This window comes from Opisthocomus hoazin, chromosome 3 (assembly GCF_030867145.1).
Source record: "Opisthocomus hoazin isolate bOpiHoa1 chromosome 3, bOpiHoa1.hap1, whole genome shotgun sequence".
In the NCBI taxonomy this organism is placed as follows: Eukaryota; Metazoa; Chordata; class Aves; order Opisthocomiformes; family Opisthocomidae; genus Opisthocomus; species Opisthocomus hoazin.
The window spans coordinates 15,744,386-15,764,018 of NC_134416.1; the positions used below are offsets into that span (position 1 = coordinate 15,744,386).

Genomic DNA, 19,633 nt, shown 5'->3' on the forward strand with positions numbered 1-19,633 from the left:
TTCTTGCAGCGCAGTCTTTGGAGACTGGTGGAATAGTAGATATTGTTCACTATCTAGCACAAACAACATCTCTGTCCCAAGGTTTGCAGTCTTGGAAGAATAGCCAAAACATCTGCTTTAGGCCACTGGGCATTTCACAATGTTGAGAAGAAGAATAATAACAATAACAACAACAACAACAGTAATTCAGCACATGGAAAGGAGTTATCACTCTTTGGGACATCAGCCAATCTGTCCCTTCAAATATTAGCAATGTTTGACTTGGAGAATCAGTCCTTAAAACTGGGAAGCTCTGAATGCTTTTGCACTGAGAAGCGAGCATGTGAGGCCTTCTAGTAGCAAACCATATGTTCGTATTTCTTCTGCATGTGCTGGTTCATTAGAGCTAATATTAGCCTGTGTAAGACACTCAGTATACAGACAATTAGACAGCACATCAATTGAATCAAGAAGGATCGTGTTCCCATTCTATCCTGTTCAATTCTTTTTTCCCGATGCCAGCCAAAGGAGTAACTTGCTTCCCTGACTCCCATATAGCACAGGCAACTCTCCTTGGGAAGTCAGGCTGTTCTTTGACAGACATTAATCTTTGTAAAGCTCCCCTTCTCATCGTCCCTGCTCTCCGTCATTGTTCAAACTGCCAGCCTGGAAAGCCTACCTGGGAACTGAATAGGAGGAGAGAGGGGCTTGGGGATAACAAGCCTTCCTCAGTGAAACAATTCTTCACCGGACCTAAGATATGCAAACTGTAGGAGTCTACAGTGAGGACTTTAAAATATGTAATGATAAAAGCAACTTGATTGGGATTTGACTATATTCCATTAAAATCAGAGTGAAACTCATTGGTAGAGAAGAGGAAGGGAAGGATCAGCTTATTTCAAAATGAGCTCATAAGTACTTTTGAAATTCAGTAAGCTTCAGGCTCAGCCCTCACACCCAGCAGCTCTCCCTGAGCAGTTCTCCACTAGGTCAGGCAGAGCCATCCAGATGTCTGTCCATTACCTGCTTCTGTATCAGTAAAAAGAGGAACAGGCAGTAACGATGCATTTTGTTACTGACATCAACTGTTAAGCATAAAGATAGATTTCCAAAAATCATGTTTCTGTTCTTCTCTGCAGTCTGAAGTTCGTTTTCTTTGCATTATATCTGCTGATAGTTTTACAAACTTGGGTATTCATTGCCTGCAGCCTAAAGAAAAAAAGAAATAACTGGAAAAAGTGAAGAACAGCTTCGTTTCTGCAGTGTGCAACGATCTTTATATATATTATCTTTTAAAAAAATCCACCCGTGGCCTTTTGCCATGTTGAGAAAGTATTACAACTGCAAGATAGGGCAATTAAGTTCAGATTACTCTGTACGTTCTGGTCATTTTCCAAAATTTTCCTCATAAAACTTAAAAAATATTTCATGGTAGATAAAATTTTCTGAACAGGGGAATGAACAGATGAACACCGTAAGAGTGCAGTTCTGTGATTTATTTCTGGGTTCACAGGATTAGGTGAGAGCCTCGCGCCACACTTCAAGTAACCCATGAAAAGAAGTGCCTGAACAAGCCTTGGTGCTTCAGTGATGCTGAATAACTACTTTATATATCAGTGGAACAGTATAACTCTGTATTGGCAGTAGTCACAATGAGCATCTGCTCTCTTTTTCGTTGTTTTTTTTTTTCCCAGAGTGATTTCAAGAATCATCATAGTCATATCTGTGCTTCTCACATTGAATAATATTTCATATTAAACCAAGGCTCCATTTGGTGGGCAAGTCCAGTTCAAATTTATGAACTGATTTCCTAAATATGAGTTGTCTTTTCTCTTTCTGCTGTCAAAATCAACCTGCCAGTAAAAGGTCAGACTGTAATTTTGCTTCTACTCTTATAGTCAAGCATCATTTTTGCACAGTTAATGGAATTAGTCCTGATTTTCAAGTGGGTAAATAAAACAGAAGCTCACCATAAATATTTATATTCAGTATTATCATTTGCCTAACTGCATTCTCAAAGAATTTCCAACATAATTTGTTAAAGCAGTGTCAATTTTCTTCACTTGCCTAGCAAGCGTGTAAGATTTATATGGCTTTCTGTATGTGATTAATGTCAGTAATAAAATTAGAATTATTGATGGAGATGAAATCAAGCATCTGAACTCTTCAGTCTTTTTATGTGAGTGAAACCCACATTTTACAGTTGTCATGGTTCAAAAAATGTTAACCTGTCGTATTTACTTACAAATTCCCACTTATGTTATTTTACTGAAAATATTATATGATCTGTAGCAATACTCATTGTTTAGCGATGATGTTATTCCCTTGAACAGCCTGTGGGCTTTCCGACGCTTGCTTTTAGCGATAGGCAGGAATGTGCCGGACAAATCAAGCCCAGAACTGAATGTGCTATTGAGGGTGTTTCGTACGGTCGGCTTCTCTACGAACCGCAGATTGTTTTTGTGGCTTTGCTTGGGTAAACACGGCTCTCGCTGCACGGCGCGGGGCCGGTTGCGCAAGGCGGCGTGCCGTTTGCCCTCCACATCCTCCCACGCGCCGCGCCGAGCGGTTGTACAGCGCTGGGGACTGGGGCCTCATCCAGCCCACAGCGAGCTCCGCTGGCAGCCCGCGGAGTTTGGCACTGAGGCTCGCTGCGGAGGCAGCGTCTTGCTCGGGAAGGTTGGGAGGAAGAGGAGCTTGGAGAGGAGCTCGGAGAGGACCACGGGGCTGAGGAGCTCGCAGGTTGACTGCACATGATGGGTACCTGGCACACTGGTGACAAGAGCCTGCCAAAACTGAATGTACAGAGTTGCATATCACAAATGTATGGCTACAGAAGATTTGAAATACACAAAGGGTAGTATTTTTCCACAGCCACGGAGCCCATGAGTTGCAGTCAATACAGGGGACTGCTATCTTTCTGTGTTAGAGGGTGTGTGCCTTGCTTCCCCTCTGAAAGGCTGTCCACTGGGCAGCAAACTGGCCAAGGTCTTGAGACAGCAAGTTTCCGCTCTGCTTCTCCACAGGCTTCCTGGATGACTTCAGGTATCCAGGTTGCCTATGTGGGTTTTACCTCCTCTACTGTGGATCTAGGAGCTCATCTGGTTACACTTGGAGAATGACAGATGGAGGTGGGGGGGAGCTGAGGATGTGCTGCTGGTTGTATAACCTACAGAACATGAAGATGTATAAGCCAGCTAGCAGGGCATAAAGTCACAGCACATTAGGTAGCTACTGGTGAAATCTTCAATGGTGATGGCTCTCTAAACACCTGTGTGGGCAAACAGGCATTTTCAATGACCTTTTTTCCTATGTCAGCGTCTAAATTCTCTGTAAATTTCACTTCAAATTCCTCCTCTGGCTTTGGACACTGCCTCACTCCCCCTTCTGCTATGAGGGTGAGCACAAGCTGCCCTTGCACTAAGGGCTGAGATGCCAAACACTGAGATACGTGACTAACTGTGGTGCAAGGGACGTAACAGGGACAGCCAAGACTGAAGCATGTGGGAGGTATATAAATAAACGCTTCAGGACACCTGAGAGCTACAATACCTGTCATATTGCAAGCAGTGGAACAAAACTCAGGTTTAAGTGGAAATACTCAGCTGCTGCTGCCTCTGTTCTCATCTGCTGGGGCTGTAGTAGTTGCTACTCCTTCTTATGATCTTATTTCCCTAATGGGAGCAGGTTGCTGCCTTGCTGTGACTCCTTGGGTGAAACTAGTAGTTTTCAGGACAACTTAAAAACAATAACATCCAAACAGCAGGAAGAGTCTGCTGGAACATGCAGAGAGTAATTATGTATGATCATTTATACCTACAGATTACAGCTCAACTGACAAATGGCTCTGGTCCCCTTGACTGGCCATAGACAGTTCAGAAACAAAGCCATCCTTGGGCGAGAGGCCACTTTGCATCTTGACAAAAAGCGTAAGAGGAAAGGAAAAGGCGACACATTTCTTGGGACATTTAATGATAGCACATCATCACAGTCAGTTCTGCACGATCCAGTTGGGCAATGGCTTCTCAGAGAACTGGCTGGACAGCCAGGAAGTTCTTTCCCATCACCAGCGCTAACTGAATACACAGCTGGATAACTCCAATGAAATAACCAGCAGTAAGACAGTTGAGTTAGCTGATATTAAGCGGTGGTTATTAGGCATGTCATTCAGTTGGTCACACGAAAGTGTGCTGTTGTGCCATTTTAAGTATCCTACAGTATTTAAGACATCCCCAGGGACTTAGTCTCTAGACGTGATTTCAAGGGGCATGGGCTTCCCCACAGGTCATCTCTGTCCCATAAGAATGTCTCAAATACCCTAAAAGCATCTTCGATGGCACTTGACATTTACGTGTATGCAACAGAACCAAGCCCCTGGTTTCTGGGTTCAGATTCCAATTAGATAAGCAAATGAAGATGCCACCACCTTGCTGCGATGCCTTTTCTGATTATCAGCAGATCGGGGAGGGGGGGGGGGGGGAATCACTTAATATTTCACAGGCTTTGCTCAACATCACACTTAATTAAACTTTTGCTAATAAATGTGAAGAGTTCAGTTCAGCCCCATTTCTGGACTCCACTGACAAAACAGTTGTTCAGTCAGGCCTGCTTATCTGCATGTGTATTTATTTTTAGTAAATACATGCAGTGTTTGCACATATATATAAATATTTTATGAAGATTTTAGAAATCAAAGATATGGAAAAAAGTTTTAATTACTTCACAATGTAAATGAAGATTTTTTCCTTTAAAGGAAATGTTTTGTTCAGGTAGCTTGTTACATTTGAAACCGAAATATTTCACAAACAAACATATATCTTTACTATGTTCTCATCCAGTGCATCTTATGCTTCAATGTTCTTAAATGCAAAAGTATTAATTACAACTCTGTTGTTATTGAGAAGACAGGGTTAAGAATGTAAATTGTAGATTTGGTCATAAAACTACAACATTTTTTTCCTCTGTCCTGCTATTAAGAAACATAATGGGACCGAGCCTTCCCATACCACACCCTGTCACCCCACCTGCCTGATGGATGCTCTTCTGGCTTCAACGCTCATTTTGCTTCTAATTTAAAACCATCAACAAGAATTTTAAAACAAGCTAACTTGATTTTTTTTTTTTGCATGAAACCAATGGTTTGTACATACTATGTATTTTCCAGCTACAATCTAGTAATAGCATCATATTGCAGGTTTTGCTCAGGTAAATTTTTCCCAGGGAGACTCAGTGGAGGTTTGCCTGAAAAGTGCAGGTAAGAACTAGTATTCCCTGCTTGGGTACAAACCGGAAAGTATGACTTCTGTTCATCACAATTTCCACTGGAAACATAAGGAGGAAAAAGGAACATTTCCTAATTGGAAAAGCATAGAATAAAGGGACAATAGATATTTTTTTTCCTGTTTAATACAAGATACTCTAAAACCTGAAGAGGAAAACGTAAATCCTAATGGTTAAATTCTCCAGTCATTTCCAGTTTGCAGTAAAGACATGAGTTTATGTGATTCTAAGCCCAGCTATGGTTGGGAGACTGTTCTCCACCTGGGACATGATGGAGGGAAGGAGCAGAGAGGCTGTGGTCACTCATCCGGAGGATAGGAGGAAAATGACACCTTTGGAGGTCTCGCATCTCTTCTCTACGTAATCTGAGAAAGCCCATGAAAGCTACAGCCCATACTGAGTTATGAACCATATGAAGCTTTGTTAAGAGTAGGTGTGGTGCTATTTGATACCTCGAAGGAGTTTTATTCTATCATTATGGTAACTTTGTCTTATTTTGTTCTCTTACCTCAAGGATTTGATTGTATCTTAGTTATCATTTGATAGTAAAGCCGCAGCCAGTTTACCTGTTTTCCTGAAATCTTGGAATGGATAAATAAGCACAGCTAATTTATGAAAAGCTAGTGATGATGACCATGACAAAGAGCCACCAGACTAGCAAAAATCACAAAGCAAGCAGGGCCACCAAGACTTTCAAGAACCAATTTTTGAGCTGGAAGGAGAAATAGGACCATTGTTAACCATGTGGCAAAAGAAGTAGAGGAATAGGAAAGAAAACAAAATGTGTCCATAAATCACTTGTAGAGGCAAGACAGTCTGGTGAGCACGGGCTGTCCTGTACAGCAGGGTTCCCCAGGTTGGCCTGCTTGGGTGCACGCAGCAGCAGCAGCAGCCGGAGCAGCGGGAGCATTTCCCAATGGAGGAGGTGTTCCCCTGCTCTGGCACGACATAAGCGCCTCTTTGAAGTGCCTGCATACCACTAGCTGTCCACGAACTGTAATCTCGAGACCATTTTGTAGAAGTCTCTGAGTAGAAGTGCCTGAGTAGCAGAAGCAAGAAGTTGTATGTAAAAAGAAGATAATTTCCTATGACTCTGATCACCTGCAAACTCTGAAAAGAGATGATGATTATTATTTGGCAAGGCCATACGAAAGCCAGTAGGCAACTGCTGTACTCCAAGTTCAGCAAGAGCTACAGTGACACAGGGTGGGAAAGCTGTGTGTGTATGGCAGCATGTTTATATATCAATACAATGATTTGTGCTACCCAGCGTACAGTGCCTGCTTCAAACCCATGCTCTCAAAGCTAAACATTTAATTGTAAGCGTGTGCTTATGCAACTTGAGTTTGAACAGTAGTGGAAATTCACAGCTCCCATGGACAATATGAGAATGAATACCAAACTGCAAAACAACAGTCATATTTCTAGAGGACACTCAGTTTGACAGTTACAGCTATTCCCTTCTGAATATTTCTGAATTTTCCTAAGGAACTGCAAGTATAAAGACTAAGCAGCTATATGTGAAACACTGTCTTTATAGTATAAATTTATTGTGTCGAGTCCTGTGACGTTCTCTGACATTCTTAGATTATCTCTTGCATTAATGACTCATTTTAAAAATGAAAGTGTAAATATTTATTTATGTACAAGTTTGTAGAGAAATCTAATGGTTTAAAATCACTCAGCTTCTCTGGAACATCAATGACATTTTTGTCTGCACTGTGTAGACAAAATGAATTATTACATTGGCAGTCACTATTTCTGGTTTTATAAGTAACACATATAAGTGAAAAATACAAGCCACATCACTCACCAGATAAAAAAGACAAATTTTGAAAGAGTGATTTGTGGAAACCTTTAATGGTGGTTTTATTGTAAAAGGTTAGAAGTTCTCTCACTTTGTTTGAAGAGCAGTGTGTTCTAGCTTTACATATGACATACACATGCTTTTTCACTTGTACAAGTGGTCTAGTTCTAATTATACACTGGGAAGAAAGTACTCCTAATTGCAACAATCAATTTCTCAGTCTGTCTTGCATTAGTCAAACTTTTTTGCAAACCATATTGTCTCAGTTTTTCCTGTCTCTAAAATTAGAATAATTGTTATTTAGCAAGATTAACATTAAAAATTAGGTTTTAATTCCCGGTGTTATCTGAAATAATTAGAGCATTGCCCCATAATCTGATCATTCTGTCTCCATTCCCAGGGAAAAGGAAACCTCCATGCATCACAGCTGTCAGCACAGATGAAGAAGTCAGTCACTCCTTCCTAATCTTCAGACTACTCTCTTTGGCTACGTCTATGTTAGTTCATCAGATTGGTACAGGGACTGCTCGCTGGTCCTAAGGCCAAGTGGCACGACAAAGCCTGCAGCCCTATGCCCAATTTCTGATCTCAAGTTGTTCTCTGAACTACACTTGGGCGATTTTCTCAGAGGTCTAGGCCATGCTAAGGCAACATGCTGACTGTTAAACCAGTAATTGCAGGACAGTGTTTGACACATCCCTAGAACTCTGTAGTATTAGTGAGGATACAACCAGACAAGGAAGAAAATACAGAGCAAAACATTCCTACTGTATGACTTTTTCCTCCCAAATCTCTTCCTGAAGGTAATCTCATCGAAGAAGGTAGCAGGACAGACCCACTGGTATTGCAGATGCTGCTAAGACACCACTATGTCTTTTCGATGCTGACAATGTCATTTTCAGCTTCTATGGAGACCTAAAATGCAGACAATCAAATTCTGGTGCACCTGAAGGGGATTACTGCATTATTTCATGAGTGAAATGCCTTCCATGGGACTAGCTGTGGGACCAGTTGTGTTCAATAGTGTACACAGGGTATTTGATCTTGGTAAAGATAATCAAAATTACGTATCTTTTAGAAAATATAACCGAAGAAAAATAGGAGAAATACTGCACTCAATTAATGCTCCAATTAGCTTAACTGCTACTTGAATTTAATTAACTATTATATTTCTTGAAGAGGTTCCATAAATGGCTTGCAAATGTACATGTGCAGGGGAGTGGCACTAATCTGTTATTAAGGCATAAAGATTTATTAGAGGATCTCACAAGAGCTATAACAAAAAATGCGATCGCATAAGAGAGTAAGTCTTACAAAAATGCCTATCTTTTCAATGAAGTTATTACTGCTGATGCCAGTGTTGTTTTCCTTTCTGGTTTCTCGCTTCAGTCCACACTGTGATATTCAGGCATCTCTTGAAGTGCCTCACTTCTGTGAATAATCTTACATTTCCCCTGGTACTTTGCAGGAAGCAAGGTGCTCTATTATATTCAAAATTCTGTGCCCTCTGAAGTGCAGGAGAGTTTGACACTGACTCCTGCGGGACGTCTCGGAGGGTATGTATCACTGTGCAGACAAACTGCAATTCAGTTGGAAACAATACATGTCATAGCTTAATTGTTAACTTTGCAGTCTTTTCTCCAAAATACAAAATTTCATTGCAGAGACAATTTGAATACCTTTGTCACACTGAACAGGGAAAGAATTAATTAAATTCTGGATTGCAAATCAAGTTGAGAACACAATATGGAAATCCCCATTAAAAAGCAGGCAAGTAATGGTGTTCAAATTGTGATAGAGACTAATGCATCTTGCAAATGAAAATGCCATCTCCAATCCGCAACACAATGATATGCACAGATTTCTCCCTGCCCCCATTCCCACTCCTTTTGCTGAAGTCTGAAGTGCACTCTGTAATGCATTATTAAACTAAATTCTGACCCAGTTTCTTAATTATCTGTAAGCTACGGAAACTTGTAGCAGAATATTAACTAAGGCAAGAGATGCAAGGCAGAAGAATCCACGATGGCATTAGAAAGAAACATTAGCATTTTGCTTAGAAAATCCTTTGGATTTTAATATTTAACCTAGCATAACATGTAGAATTTATATTTTAAAGCGGTATAAAGTATATACCAACCAAGCCACCAAAACAACCCAGGCAAAAAATGAAAAGAAAAGAAAACAGAAGTATTTGGGGAAGCATTCCTGGATTCACAGAATCAAAAACTTCTAGCATACTGACACACTTCTGGGTCAACAGGATTTTTTCCAACCGTTCTTAGAGGATAACATCGGCAGTTGTTACAATCTCATATAACGTTATGCACTGAACTATTTATTTTAGAAGAGCTGAAGAAAATAATCTGCTATGGGTTTTACATGTGTACCAAAATATCTGGGGTACACTCAGGATAATCAACTATCATACTGAATGACAGTTTGAAGGAACACTCCAAACACTTGTGCCTCGTTAGTATCGAGTTAGTGTTTGCAGTTTTATACCTCCCTGCACCGCTGCATATTAGTGGAATATGAGTAGTTTTCAAGGTGAAAAATCAAGAATAAATCAGAAACAAAGAACACATGGAATTCTACCTACACAGATGCAGGCATATGTGAGCTTGAAGATTTGTTGTATCTCTGATGTCAAAGTATTTGAGTGAGTGAAAAACATACTGCAAGAGTAATGTATTTAGTGAGAACAATTTTTAATATAAAACGTATTTCAAAATTATTTGAGGGAAAAATACTTTCCCCACCCCATCACTGAAGGATTTGTGGTATGCTCATATAGAAAATCAAGCTTTAATTGTAATATTTAGACAGCAGAGAAAGTCTGCAATATATATTTATCATTTTGTGGACAAGAGTATATGCATTCAGTTCAAAGATCAAAGAAAACCCTCGCAGTCCAGTTACCATTGAGTTGAGGAGTCACCTTACTCAGCACAGGGAATTTGTATATACATTTTTTTAAAAGATTTGTTTCATGTATTCATCAATGAAGAAATCTTGCTGTTTGAAAAAGAGTAAGAGTCAGTTAAATACAATATTTTATTAGTTATAGTGTCAAATGCAACTCATGTGGCAAGTCTGTAGTTTGCAGAACATCTGATGATTGGAAAGTGCTAACAAGCTTAATGCACGTTCAAGTACATTGCTTCAATTTGAAGTGTACTTTCTCTTCTGGAGCGTCGGGACGTATCATTGCTAATGCTAACACTGTGACTTTCCCATTTCAACCTGCCAAATATTCTTCCTCTTCTAGGGCTGAAGTTGTCCAAAATTTCAGATGTCCAAAGTGACGAACGGCAAGGCTGAGACACCTTTCCTTTACAGATAAGGAAAAACCCCCACATCAACATTTTATACTTGAGCACCTAAACCAGTGCGTAGGCATCTAAACACAAAGCCCAATTTTCAAAGGCAGATTTTGTAGAAGTACCACACGCTTTTCCATTTACGTGATTTTTCTTTTTAGGCTAATCCGTGTATTCGGTCAGGCCCAAACATTCACACCAGCGCATCCTCTACAGAGAACGGACGCCTTTCTGCACGCATTTGCAGTTTGTTTGTGTGTGATTGCAATCAAGCCTGCATTCAGTCAGCTGTCCCTTGGCCCAAGGAGAGAGCAACTGCAGCAGCACGTGCTCCCGGGACAACGCAGGACACCAGGAGGATGTTTACCAACGTAACTACATCATGCAAACCATCTGTGACATCCTGACCCCACAGTGTCTGGTTTTTCATCTCCCGAAGTGCTTTGATCCAGCGGTGGACTGTGAGGAAATCTGCATGGCCTCTTAGGTGGGAACCCCTTCTGACCGATGCGACATGGATGGACAGACAACCTAAAGGCCTTCACCTTGTCTCCGTTGGGCAAAGAAAAGTCCTTAGTGAAAATATGCTGGTATCTATTCTTCTTAGCACAATCACCAGTGCAATTATTGTTAAACGAAAGAGAGCCCCCCCTCCCCTAAAAGCAAAATCCTCTGATTAGCCGCAGCAATGTTTTGCCTCCTTGTATCATGCTGCTCCTTTGTCATCATTATTTCTCTCACAAAAATGTCAAATAAGAGGGTTTTTTCCTTCTCAGGACTCTATTTCTTCCATCACTTCCATCACAATCGTTCGAGGGCCGGTCAGGATGAGGTTGCTCACTGTCCTGTAATCCACATGGAGAACGTTGAGGCCGTTGACAGACACGACAAATTGGCAAACCTGAGGAGAAGTGAACAGCAAAACAAGTTACGCATTAGACTTTTTTTGTAAGGTTATTTACACAGATGTACTATCAACTCCTGGGCATGAAAAACATCCAGAACTCTTCATACCGTCTCATTCAGCACTCTTAAGAAAAACACTTTTCTTATAATTAATCTGGCAGGTTAATTTTCTGTAAATATTTTTTAAATATCACCGCAACTTTCAAATCTGTGGATTTTTGGAGTCCTGCATGAATCTTTTTTCTTATATCAGTGATATTTTTCTTATATCAAAGGTGCTTTGCAAACAACATGGGACAAGACAGCTCTGGCCAAAGGAAAGAGTTTGTTATCCTTAGTTTGTCATAAACACATTCATAAAAACTGTTTTAGGCAGCTCTTGGTAGTCACAGTAAAAATATGCATCGTGTTTCCAGGCTCAGGGCAAGGTCTGGATGCTGACTTCACTACATTCAGTGCCAGAACCTCCACCGGTACAACATTAACCCAAAGGATCCAAATTCTAGGAAATAATATCATGGAAGATGAGGTCAGTCCTAGGATGGATTAAAATGTCACTGCCATTTTCAGGAGATACTCCTACACAGATTTAGTTCTTTTTACTTTTTATGTGAACAGTTCTTGGTTTTCTTCAGCAAGTATGGCTCATTAATTAACGTCAAATATGCTAATATTTTGCTCTTAAAGGCCATAACAAATTCAAACTTTGAAAGTTTTTTAACACCAGAGGCCATCTTCTGTCCAAAAAGTCTTGACAGAAATATTCTGACCAACACCAGTGTATACCTCAAAAGAGTTGATCGGAGAAAAAGTCACATCAGCATTGTAAAAAACTGACAAGGAAAAGAAAGATAACAATACTGAGTCCTCAAAAACATTACACCTTCTCTATATCTAACTGTAATGTTACTGTATTTGATAAAATGGCCAAAAATATGCAGTGTCTAGATCTATGTTTTTGATAATAAAAATATGGAGCCTAAAGCAACAATAATATCATCCTGATGTTTCAATGGAAACAACACATTCACCAGAAGGTTATCTTACTCATAAGTGATCTTGAGTCTGTAAGAAAGAAGCTATGAAGTGAGTATCACTAGAAATTTTCACACTTTATTTTATATTTTTACCTTTCCTATTTAGGCAGAAGCACAACACAGAAATGTATACAGGAGAGGTGGGAAGCAGCTCCAGTGTCTTCCATACCTAGCTCTAAAACAGATTTTCTCCCAAGCCAAGTCATTTAACTCGTGTGCATCAGCTGCCTTCCCTCTCAAGTAAAACGTGTGGTGAAACTCAACTCGTATTTGTGCAAAATGTACAGAATGTAGTTATTGATGTTCCGTTTAAGGAAAATTATAGAAGAAGCAAAGCCAATCTGAAAATGTAACACTTCATCAAAAATGCCACCGAAGATTTTAATCTTTGCTCCTTAGAGCCTCTGCACAGAAAGCACGGCGGCAGCAGCCCCTGAAAGGAGGGCAGACCTCTCTCTTCCACCTTGCCCCTTCAGACTCAGAAGTCCTCTGCAGAGCTGAAGATCCCAGCAGTCGGCCTTACTGGTAGCCTAAACTGCCATCGAAGCATGGCAACCAGCAACACCACTCAGCCAACTTCCATGGCAGTATGGGTGTATCTTTCCTATACTTTCATATTCTATATTTCAGCTGCAAGTAGCATTAGGAAAATGGTTCAGCTTTTACATGCAGACACAGCCTTCTGAATTTTAAGGTTTTTGGCTGAAAGGGTAACCCATCATGCTCTGCAGTGCACCTCAATTAGTATTTAAGAGGCATGTCTACTGAGTTCAAAATGCAGATTTTTGCAGTATCTATAGGTCCCAACTCCCAGTGGTATTTTCTAACACTTTCTGTGGCTTTCCAAGATTATATCAAGTTTTACTGAGTTATAGCTCTGGCTCCAGAGGAATATTTGGGTTGATTTAAAACAGACCTGCAGAAAGAACGTTGTCTCTTCTGGCTTAATGCAATTTTTGGAAGTTGAATGGTTGACATTTTTTACTGCTGCATATTCTCAGACTTCTCAAGTTACTGGAATCCCAATGCATGGGACTCGTGTTTGGCCAGGGACAAGCATGCAAGCGTGTTATGGATAAGTCTGCGTGCTGGATCATGTCAGAGGCATTTGGGAGCCTCCGGGGAAGGTCCCTGGCAGAGGAACAGACCTTCCAGACCAGCCAGCTACTCGCACCAGGGCTGCAACGGCGTAAACGCAGACAGTACAGGCACTGCAGTGGTGAACAGCAATCTGGATGCCAAGGAGAGAATTCCTTAGGCAAAAGACAAGAGCTGACATGTCTGCTTTCTCAATGTGTTTGTTTTAATGTATGCCCTTGGTGGTATTATTAATCAGTAACACGTATGGGCTGAGAACAGTCCCCTTGCATGCCGTCCTTTGCACTAGATCCCAATGGCTTATTAGTTTCACCGTTTCCAGTGGGTAAGATTAGATGCAAAAAGTCCACCCAAGCCAGATGAGAAGAGAAATGTAGAGAGGAGGACAAGGCACAGAAGAGAGTACTTCTGTCCTAAAATTGCATGAAAAGACCTGTGAGGAACAGGAGATGATACTAAAGAGCCAGTCATGCTGGGGGCAGAAAGCTCACTCCATGGCCATCGCTTGGCCAGTGTCCCCAAGGGCTGAGTCACTGCAAATTCCAGATCCGGCTCCCTCAAGGACAAAGAAATGTGGAGCCATTTGCTCTGTCCTCCAGATCTGATGAGGGGAGAGAGGTTTGCACAGTCCTGAGGCCTTCAGTATGCTGACCGTCCTCGACCGACCCCGTTTTCTTCTCCCCACCCTGGTTTTCCATCCAGCACGGCATCCAGCAAGGGGAAATCAAATGCAGTGCTCCTTCATGCATTTTGGCCATCATCAATCCTGCCCCCAAAAAGCCCACACCACGCGTTGCTCCCTTGGTGGAGTTACAAAACGAGGGAGAGCACACGAGTACCCACAAACCAGCCCTGACTGAGTGTGTCAACCCACATCTTATTATTTCAGGAATTTTCTTAAGGAGAGTGGTTTACAAAATCATGATGATTTAATGTTACGTTTATAAAAGCACATTTCAAAAAGCTGTAAGTGCTCAGCTCACAGCTACAGCTGTTAAGGGCTTTGTAACTATAAACATGTAAAATTTTTCTGTTGGTTTCCACACATCAGTAACTACAATAGATAATAAACTAAAGTTAAGAGAGCCTCAAAGAGCCTTTTATTGCTCATTTCCTCACAGCCCTCCAAGGAGCCTGACGGGGGATAAGCATCCATTTTTATCCCTCAGACTTCAAAAAATGACGAAGCGCAGAATAAATTCCAAATAGTGTGTTGGTCAGGATGTGGCGATCTAAAAACCACAGAAACAATAACAGTTAAATAAAGTAACACTGAAAAGACTCCCTTAATTAATTTCAAATATTTATATCTTACAGTAATAAACATTTACTGTTAAGTATTTCAGTTTCCCACCTTGGCATACAGTGGTCCACAGCAGTAGGGATAACAGAAAAGGCACTTCTGTCTTCCTGCAGGTTTTCACTGGCACGTGCAGAAGGTTTAACCAAATCCAGGTATTCCCAGGAAAAGGAAAACTTCAACTTTGGACTTACATTTGAACATATAGGAATCATAGAATCATAGAATGCTTTGGGTTGGAAGGGACCTTTGGAGGTCAGGTAGCCCAACCCCCCTGCAGCGAGCAGGGACATCTTCCACTAGACCAGGTTGCTCAGAGCCCCATCCAGCCTGGACTTGAATGTTTCCAGGGATGGGGCCTCCACTACCTCTCTGGGCAACCCGTTCCAGTGTTTCACCACCCTCATGGTAAAAATTTCTTCCTTGTATCTAGCCTAAATCTACCCTCCCTTAGTTTAAAGCCATTACTCCTTGTCCTGTCAAGGATCCCAAGTATCTGGGAACCTATCACTTAAAGAAGTTAGCAAACATTTGTCATGCTGTTTATCATCAAACTGAAGATGGCAAGAAGAGGAATTATGATTAGGTACCGTAACGTTTAATGGCCAAAATCAGAATTCTGCTGTACTTGGAGCTGTACAACCCTTCCTCCTCCCCACTAGTTATTATGTGCTTCTCTCCATGTCAAGCTTTGGCTGCCAGCCCTCCTTGGCCTCGCCAAGCTGCCCTGAGGATGTACACCCACCGCCTCTGATTGTCCTGCCAGGAGAACTGCCCGCCAGCCAGACCAAAGCCCCGCTCCCCCTCAGGGGGCTGCCTGCACTGGGGCTGGACCGGCGCTGATCAGCAGCTGGGGCGAGGACGGCTCTGGGATGCTCCCAGGGCTGTAAGAGACCGGCTGCAGGCACGGGCGTGGAACTGCACAGCCACCTTAAAGCCAATTATGGAATAAAAACATTGCATACCTGTCACTAATTCTTACTTAACGTTCTGCCTCAGGATGACCTTAATATTTATGAATGTTACCGGAATATTATTTGAGGATAGGCAGTTAGCCTAGATTCTCAGATATTCAAACACTGTTTTTGCTGTAGGCTTTAGTCACCTCTCCTTGTGGAGCCAGGCCTTGCTTGCTGGACTTCTTTCAATTTTTTATATATATATATATTTTATATATACATATTTTATATGTATATATAAGATTATTTTATATAGATACATAATTATACAAAAATATTTTATATATATAAATACATATATATATCCTCTAAAAATTTTCTTTCTTTTGCTAGGCACACTTTTTAGAAGGGTGCTGTGAAAGGTCATGAGGAGCTAGAAACTCCCATCACAGAATTTGGCTTAAGTGATGATTGCAAAGTTTTTTGGGACAGCCCTAAAACAGCATTTAAATTTACAGATGCAGTGAGCACAACCGTTCATCACTGGTCACGGAGCAAGTAACAGTCATGCAGAGTCAACAGATCATATATATCGAAACAGTAGGACAAGACCATGATTACAGAGTCACTTGAATTTGACGTAAATTTAAAAAAAAGCTTGAGATGAAGAGGAGCACAGATGCCCATGTCAGGGTGAGGAGGCAGCGTGGCTGGGGGACTGCCCTCCTCCATGGCAGCAAACGCATGCCGCAGTCCAGTGGCCACAGGTTAAGGCTCTAGTTCTCAACGGATTTATCACCTCCACTTTGGTGTCAGGATTAGTGTCTGGAATCCACTCTCCTTTTTTTTAGATAATTTCTTTTTAAGAAAGAGAGTATAAACACTATTACAAATGCAGACCAAATAGGTAGCAAAGAAATCAACATTACCAAGCACAATGTAGGCTTGAATTCCTTGAATACAAAGCTAGATTATGCAATGACACATTAAAGATAGTGTCAAAAATACTGTTTTTCAGCAGTGCTGATATTTTACTCAATTATCTGGGCAGTAATGGGACCATTCAGGGTCTAAGACTGCAAAGGAGGATGCGGAGAAGGCAGAGCTACTGAACGCCTTCTTTGCTTCAGTCTTCAGTGCTAAGACTGGCCCTCAGGAATCCCAGGCCCCGGAGGTAAGAGAAAAGAAGCCTACAAAGAGGACGACTTTCCCTTGGTCGAGGAGGACTGTGTGAGGGATCGCTTAAGTGATCTGGACGTCCACAAATCCATGGGCCCCAATGGAATGCACCCACGAGTGCTGAGGGAGCTGGTGGATGTCATTGCTGAGCCACTCTCCATCATCTTTTAAAGGTCCTGGAGGACAGGAGAGGTGCCCGAGGACTGGAGAAAGGCCAATGTCACTCCAATCTTCAAAAAGGGCAAGAAGGAGGATCCAGGGAACTACAGGCCAGTCAGCCTCACCTCCATCCCAGGAAAGGTGATGGAGCAGCTTATCCTGGAGGTCATCATCAAGCAAGTGGAAGAAAAGAAGGTTATCAGCAGTAGTCAGCATGGATTCACCAAGGGGAAATCATGTCTGACCAATCTGATAGCTTTCTACGATGACATGACTGGCTGAGTAGACGAAGGGAGAGCCGTGGATGTTGTCTACCTTGACTTCAGCAAGGCTTTCGACACAGTCTCCCATGATATCCTCCTAGGGAAGCTGAGGAAGTGTGGGCTGGATGAGCGGTCGGTGAAGTGGATAGAGAACTGGCTGAATGGCAGAACTCAGAGGGTTGTCATCAGCGGCGCTGAGTCTAGTTGGAGGCTGGTGACAAGTGGTGTCCCCCAGGGGTCAGTACTGGGCCCAGCCTTGTTTAACTTCTTCATCAACGACCTGGATGAAGAGTTAGAATGTACCCTCAGCAAGTTTGCTGATGACACCAAACTGGGAGGAGTGGTGGATACACCGGAAGGCTGTGCTACCATTCAGCGTGACCTGGATAGGCTGGAAAGCTGGGCAGAGAGGAACCTGATGAGGTTCAACAAAGCCAAATGCAGGGTCCTGCACCTGGAGAGGAACAACCTCATGCACCAGTACAGGCTTGGGGTGGACCTGCTGGAGAGCAGCTCTGCGGAGAGGGACCTGGGTGTCCTGGTGGACGACAGGTTAACCATGAGCCAGCAGTGTGCCCTGGCTGCCAAGAAAGCCAATGGAATCCTGGGGTGCATCAAGAAGAGTGTGGCCAGCAGGACGAGGGAGGTTCTCCTTCCCCTCTACACTGCCCTGGTGAGGCCTCATCTGGAGTACTGTGTCCAGTTCTGGGCTCCCCACTTCAAGAAAGATGAAGAGCTACTGGAGAGAGTCCAGCGGAGGGCTACGAGGATGATGAGGGGACTGGAACACCTCCCCTACGAGGAGAGGTTGAGGGAGCTGGACCTGTTCAGCCTGAAGAAGAGAAAGCTGCAAGGGGACCTAATAAATGCTTATAAATATCTGAAGGGTGGGTGTCAGGAGGATGGGGCCAACCTCTTTTCAGTGGTGCCCAGCGACAGGACAAGGGGCAATGGGCACAAACTGAGGCACAGGAAGTTCCATCTGAACATGAGGAAGAACTTCTTCCCTCTGAGGGTGACGGAGCACTGGAACAGGCTGCCCAGGGAGGTTGTGGAGTCTCCTTCTCTAGAGATATTCAAGACCCGCCTGGACAAGGTCCTGTGCAGCCTGCTGTAGGTGACCCTGCTTTGGCAGGAGGGTTGGACTAGATGACCCACAGAGGTCCCTTCCAACCCCTACTATTCTGTGATTCTGTGATTCTGTGAAAGCACAAAGTCTCTACCAGCGCACTTGAGTTTGCTCCTCCATCACCACCAAGGGCAACCAGACGGCAAGGTTTGCACGGGCTGTCTGACACGGATAGCTGCTCTGGCATCGGGTGTCAGCAGCGTAAAGAGATCCTGAAAACTCTGCCACCAATTCAGTGCCATCAAAGGTGCAAATACTACTGTACATGTGGCAATCGCACGAAGGAAAATCTTAAAAAAATGCTGGAGAGCGAGAGTGAAATCCAGCCCTGCACTAATCCTTCGCTTTGGAGCAGCCAGGAGTTCAGCCCTGGACTCTGAGCAGACCTGAAACAGGTTTCTGGCAGCTGGCAGCTCAAAGCAGGGCCACATCCTGCTGCAAAGCAGATCCCTTTGAAACCAAGGTACTTCACAAGTTATTAGCACACTTCACACAAACATGCAGTTGCTGGGAAAGCTGTGTGCTAATCGGGGCTGGCTCAGGGGTCCACCACAAGACAGACTGCATTTAACCCTTTGCTCAGGTCGTAATTTGTGGGCACACCAATTTACATGTAGTTATCAGATAGTTTTGGGCATGGTCCCTTGACTATTACTTCTTCTTATCGTCTGATGTGATGCCAAAATCACACAGATAATTGTTAGTTTAAGAGAAGCCACTCCCAAATGTATTGGTTTCTTTTCGGTCTGTTTTAAAACCTTAAAAGCATCAAACAGAAATGAGGAGTTCAGGCAAATGCAGGAGTTATTTTCAACCCTGTAAAGTTCTTCAGCAATTTTCCTAAGAACTAAAATAAAGCTTCTAAGCATAACTTCTTTCAGAGCTGTCTGAAGAAAAGTGTATCCTGACAATTTTACAGAATAAAATTGATACCAGAATTGATAATGTAACTATTCCAAAAAGAAAAGAATAGTCCAGTGTTAGTGGGTTTGCTTCTCTTCTTGCTAAGGAAAATGCAGATAAAATCCATTAAAGAAACAGCCTGCTTATCTTTCTGTTATAGAGATACCCTTAGTAATTATAAATAAATGCTTTTCTCACATCCTACTAATCCTGCAGGGACAAGGATCAGCTGGCCTGTTTGAGTAGCTCAAGCTTATAACTATTTCATTATGGTATTCTGAAAGTCACTGTGATCTTCCAGGGTGAAGATTCTCCATGTAAAGTTAGCAAACCCATGGATTTTCTATGTGTAATCTGCACGAGACCTGCAA

General features: G+C 42.4%; 1 protein-coding gene across 1 annotated transcript in view; it reads right to left on the bottom strand.

The window, feature by feature from the left end:
• Positions 1-9,758: 9,758 nt before the first annotated feature.
• The window catches only part of DEPTOR (DEP domain containing MTOR interacting protein), an 83,217-nt gene continuing 73,342 nt past the window's right edge, over positions 9,759-19,633 (bottom strand). The window contains exon 9 of the mRNA XM_075415634.1: positions 9,759-11,290. Coding sequence (XP_075271749.1) covers positions 11,162-11,290 — 129 coding nt within the window. The 3' untranslated portion in view covers positions 9,759-11,161. The remainder of the gene's footprint in view (positions 11,291-19,633) is intronic.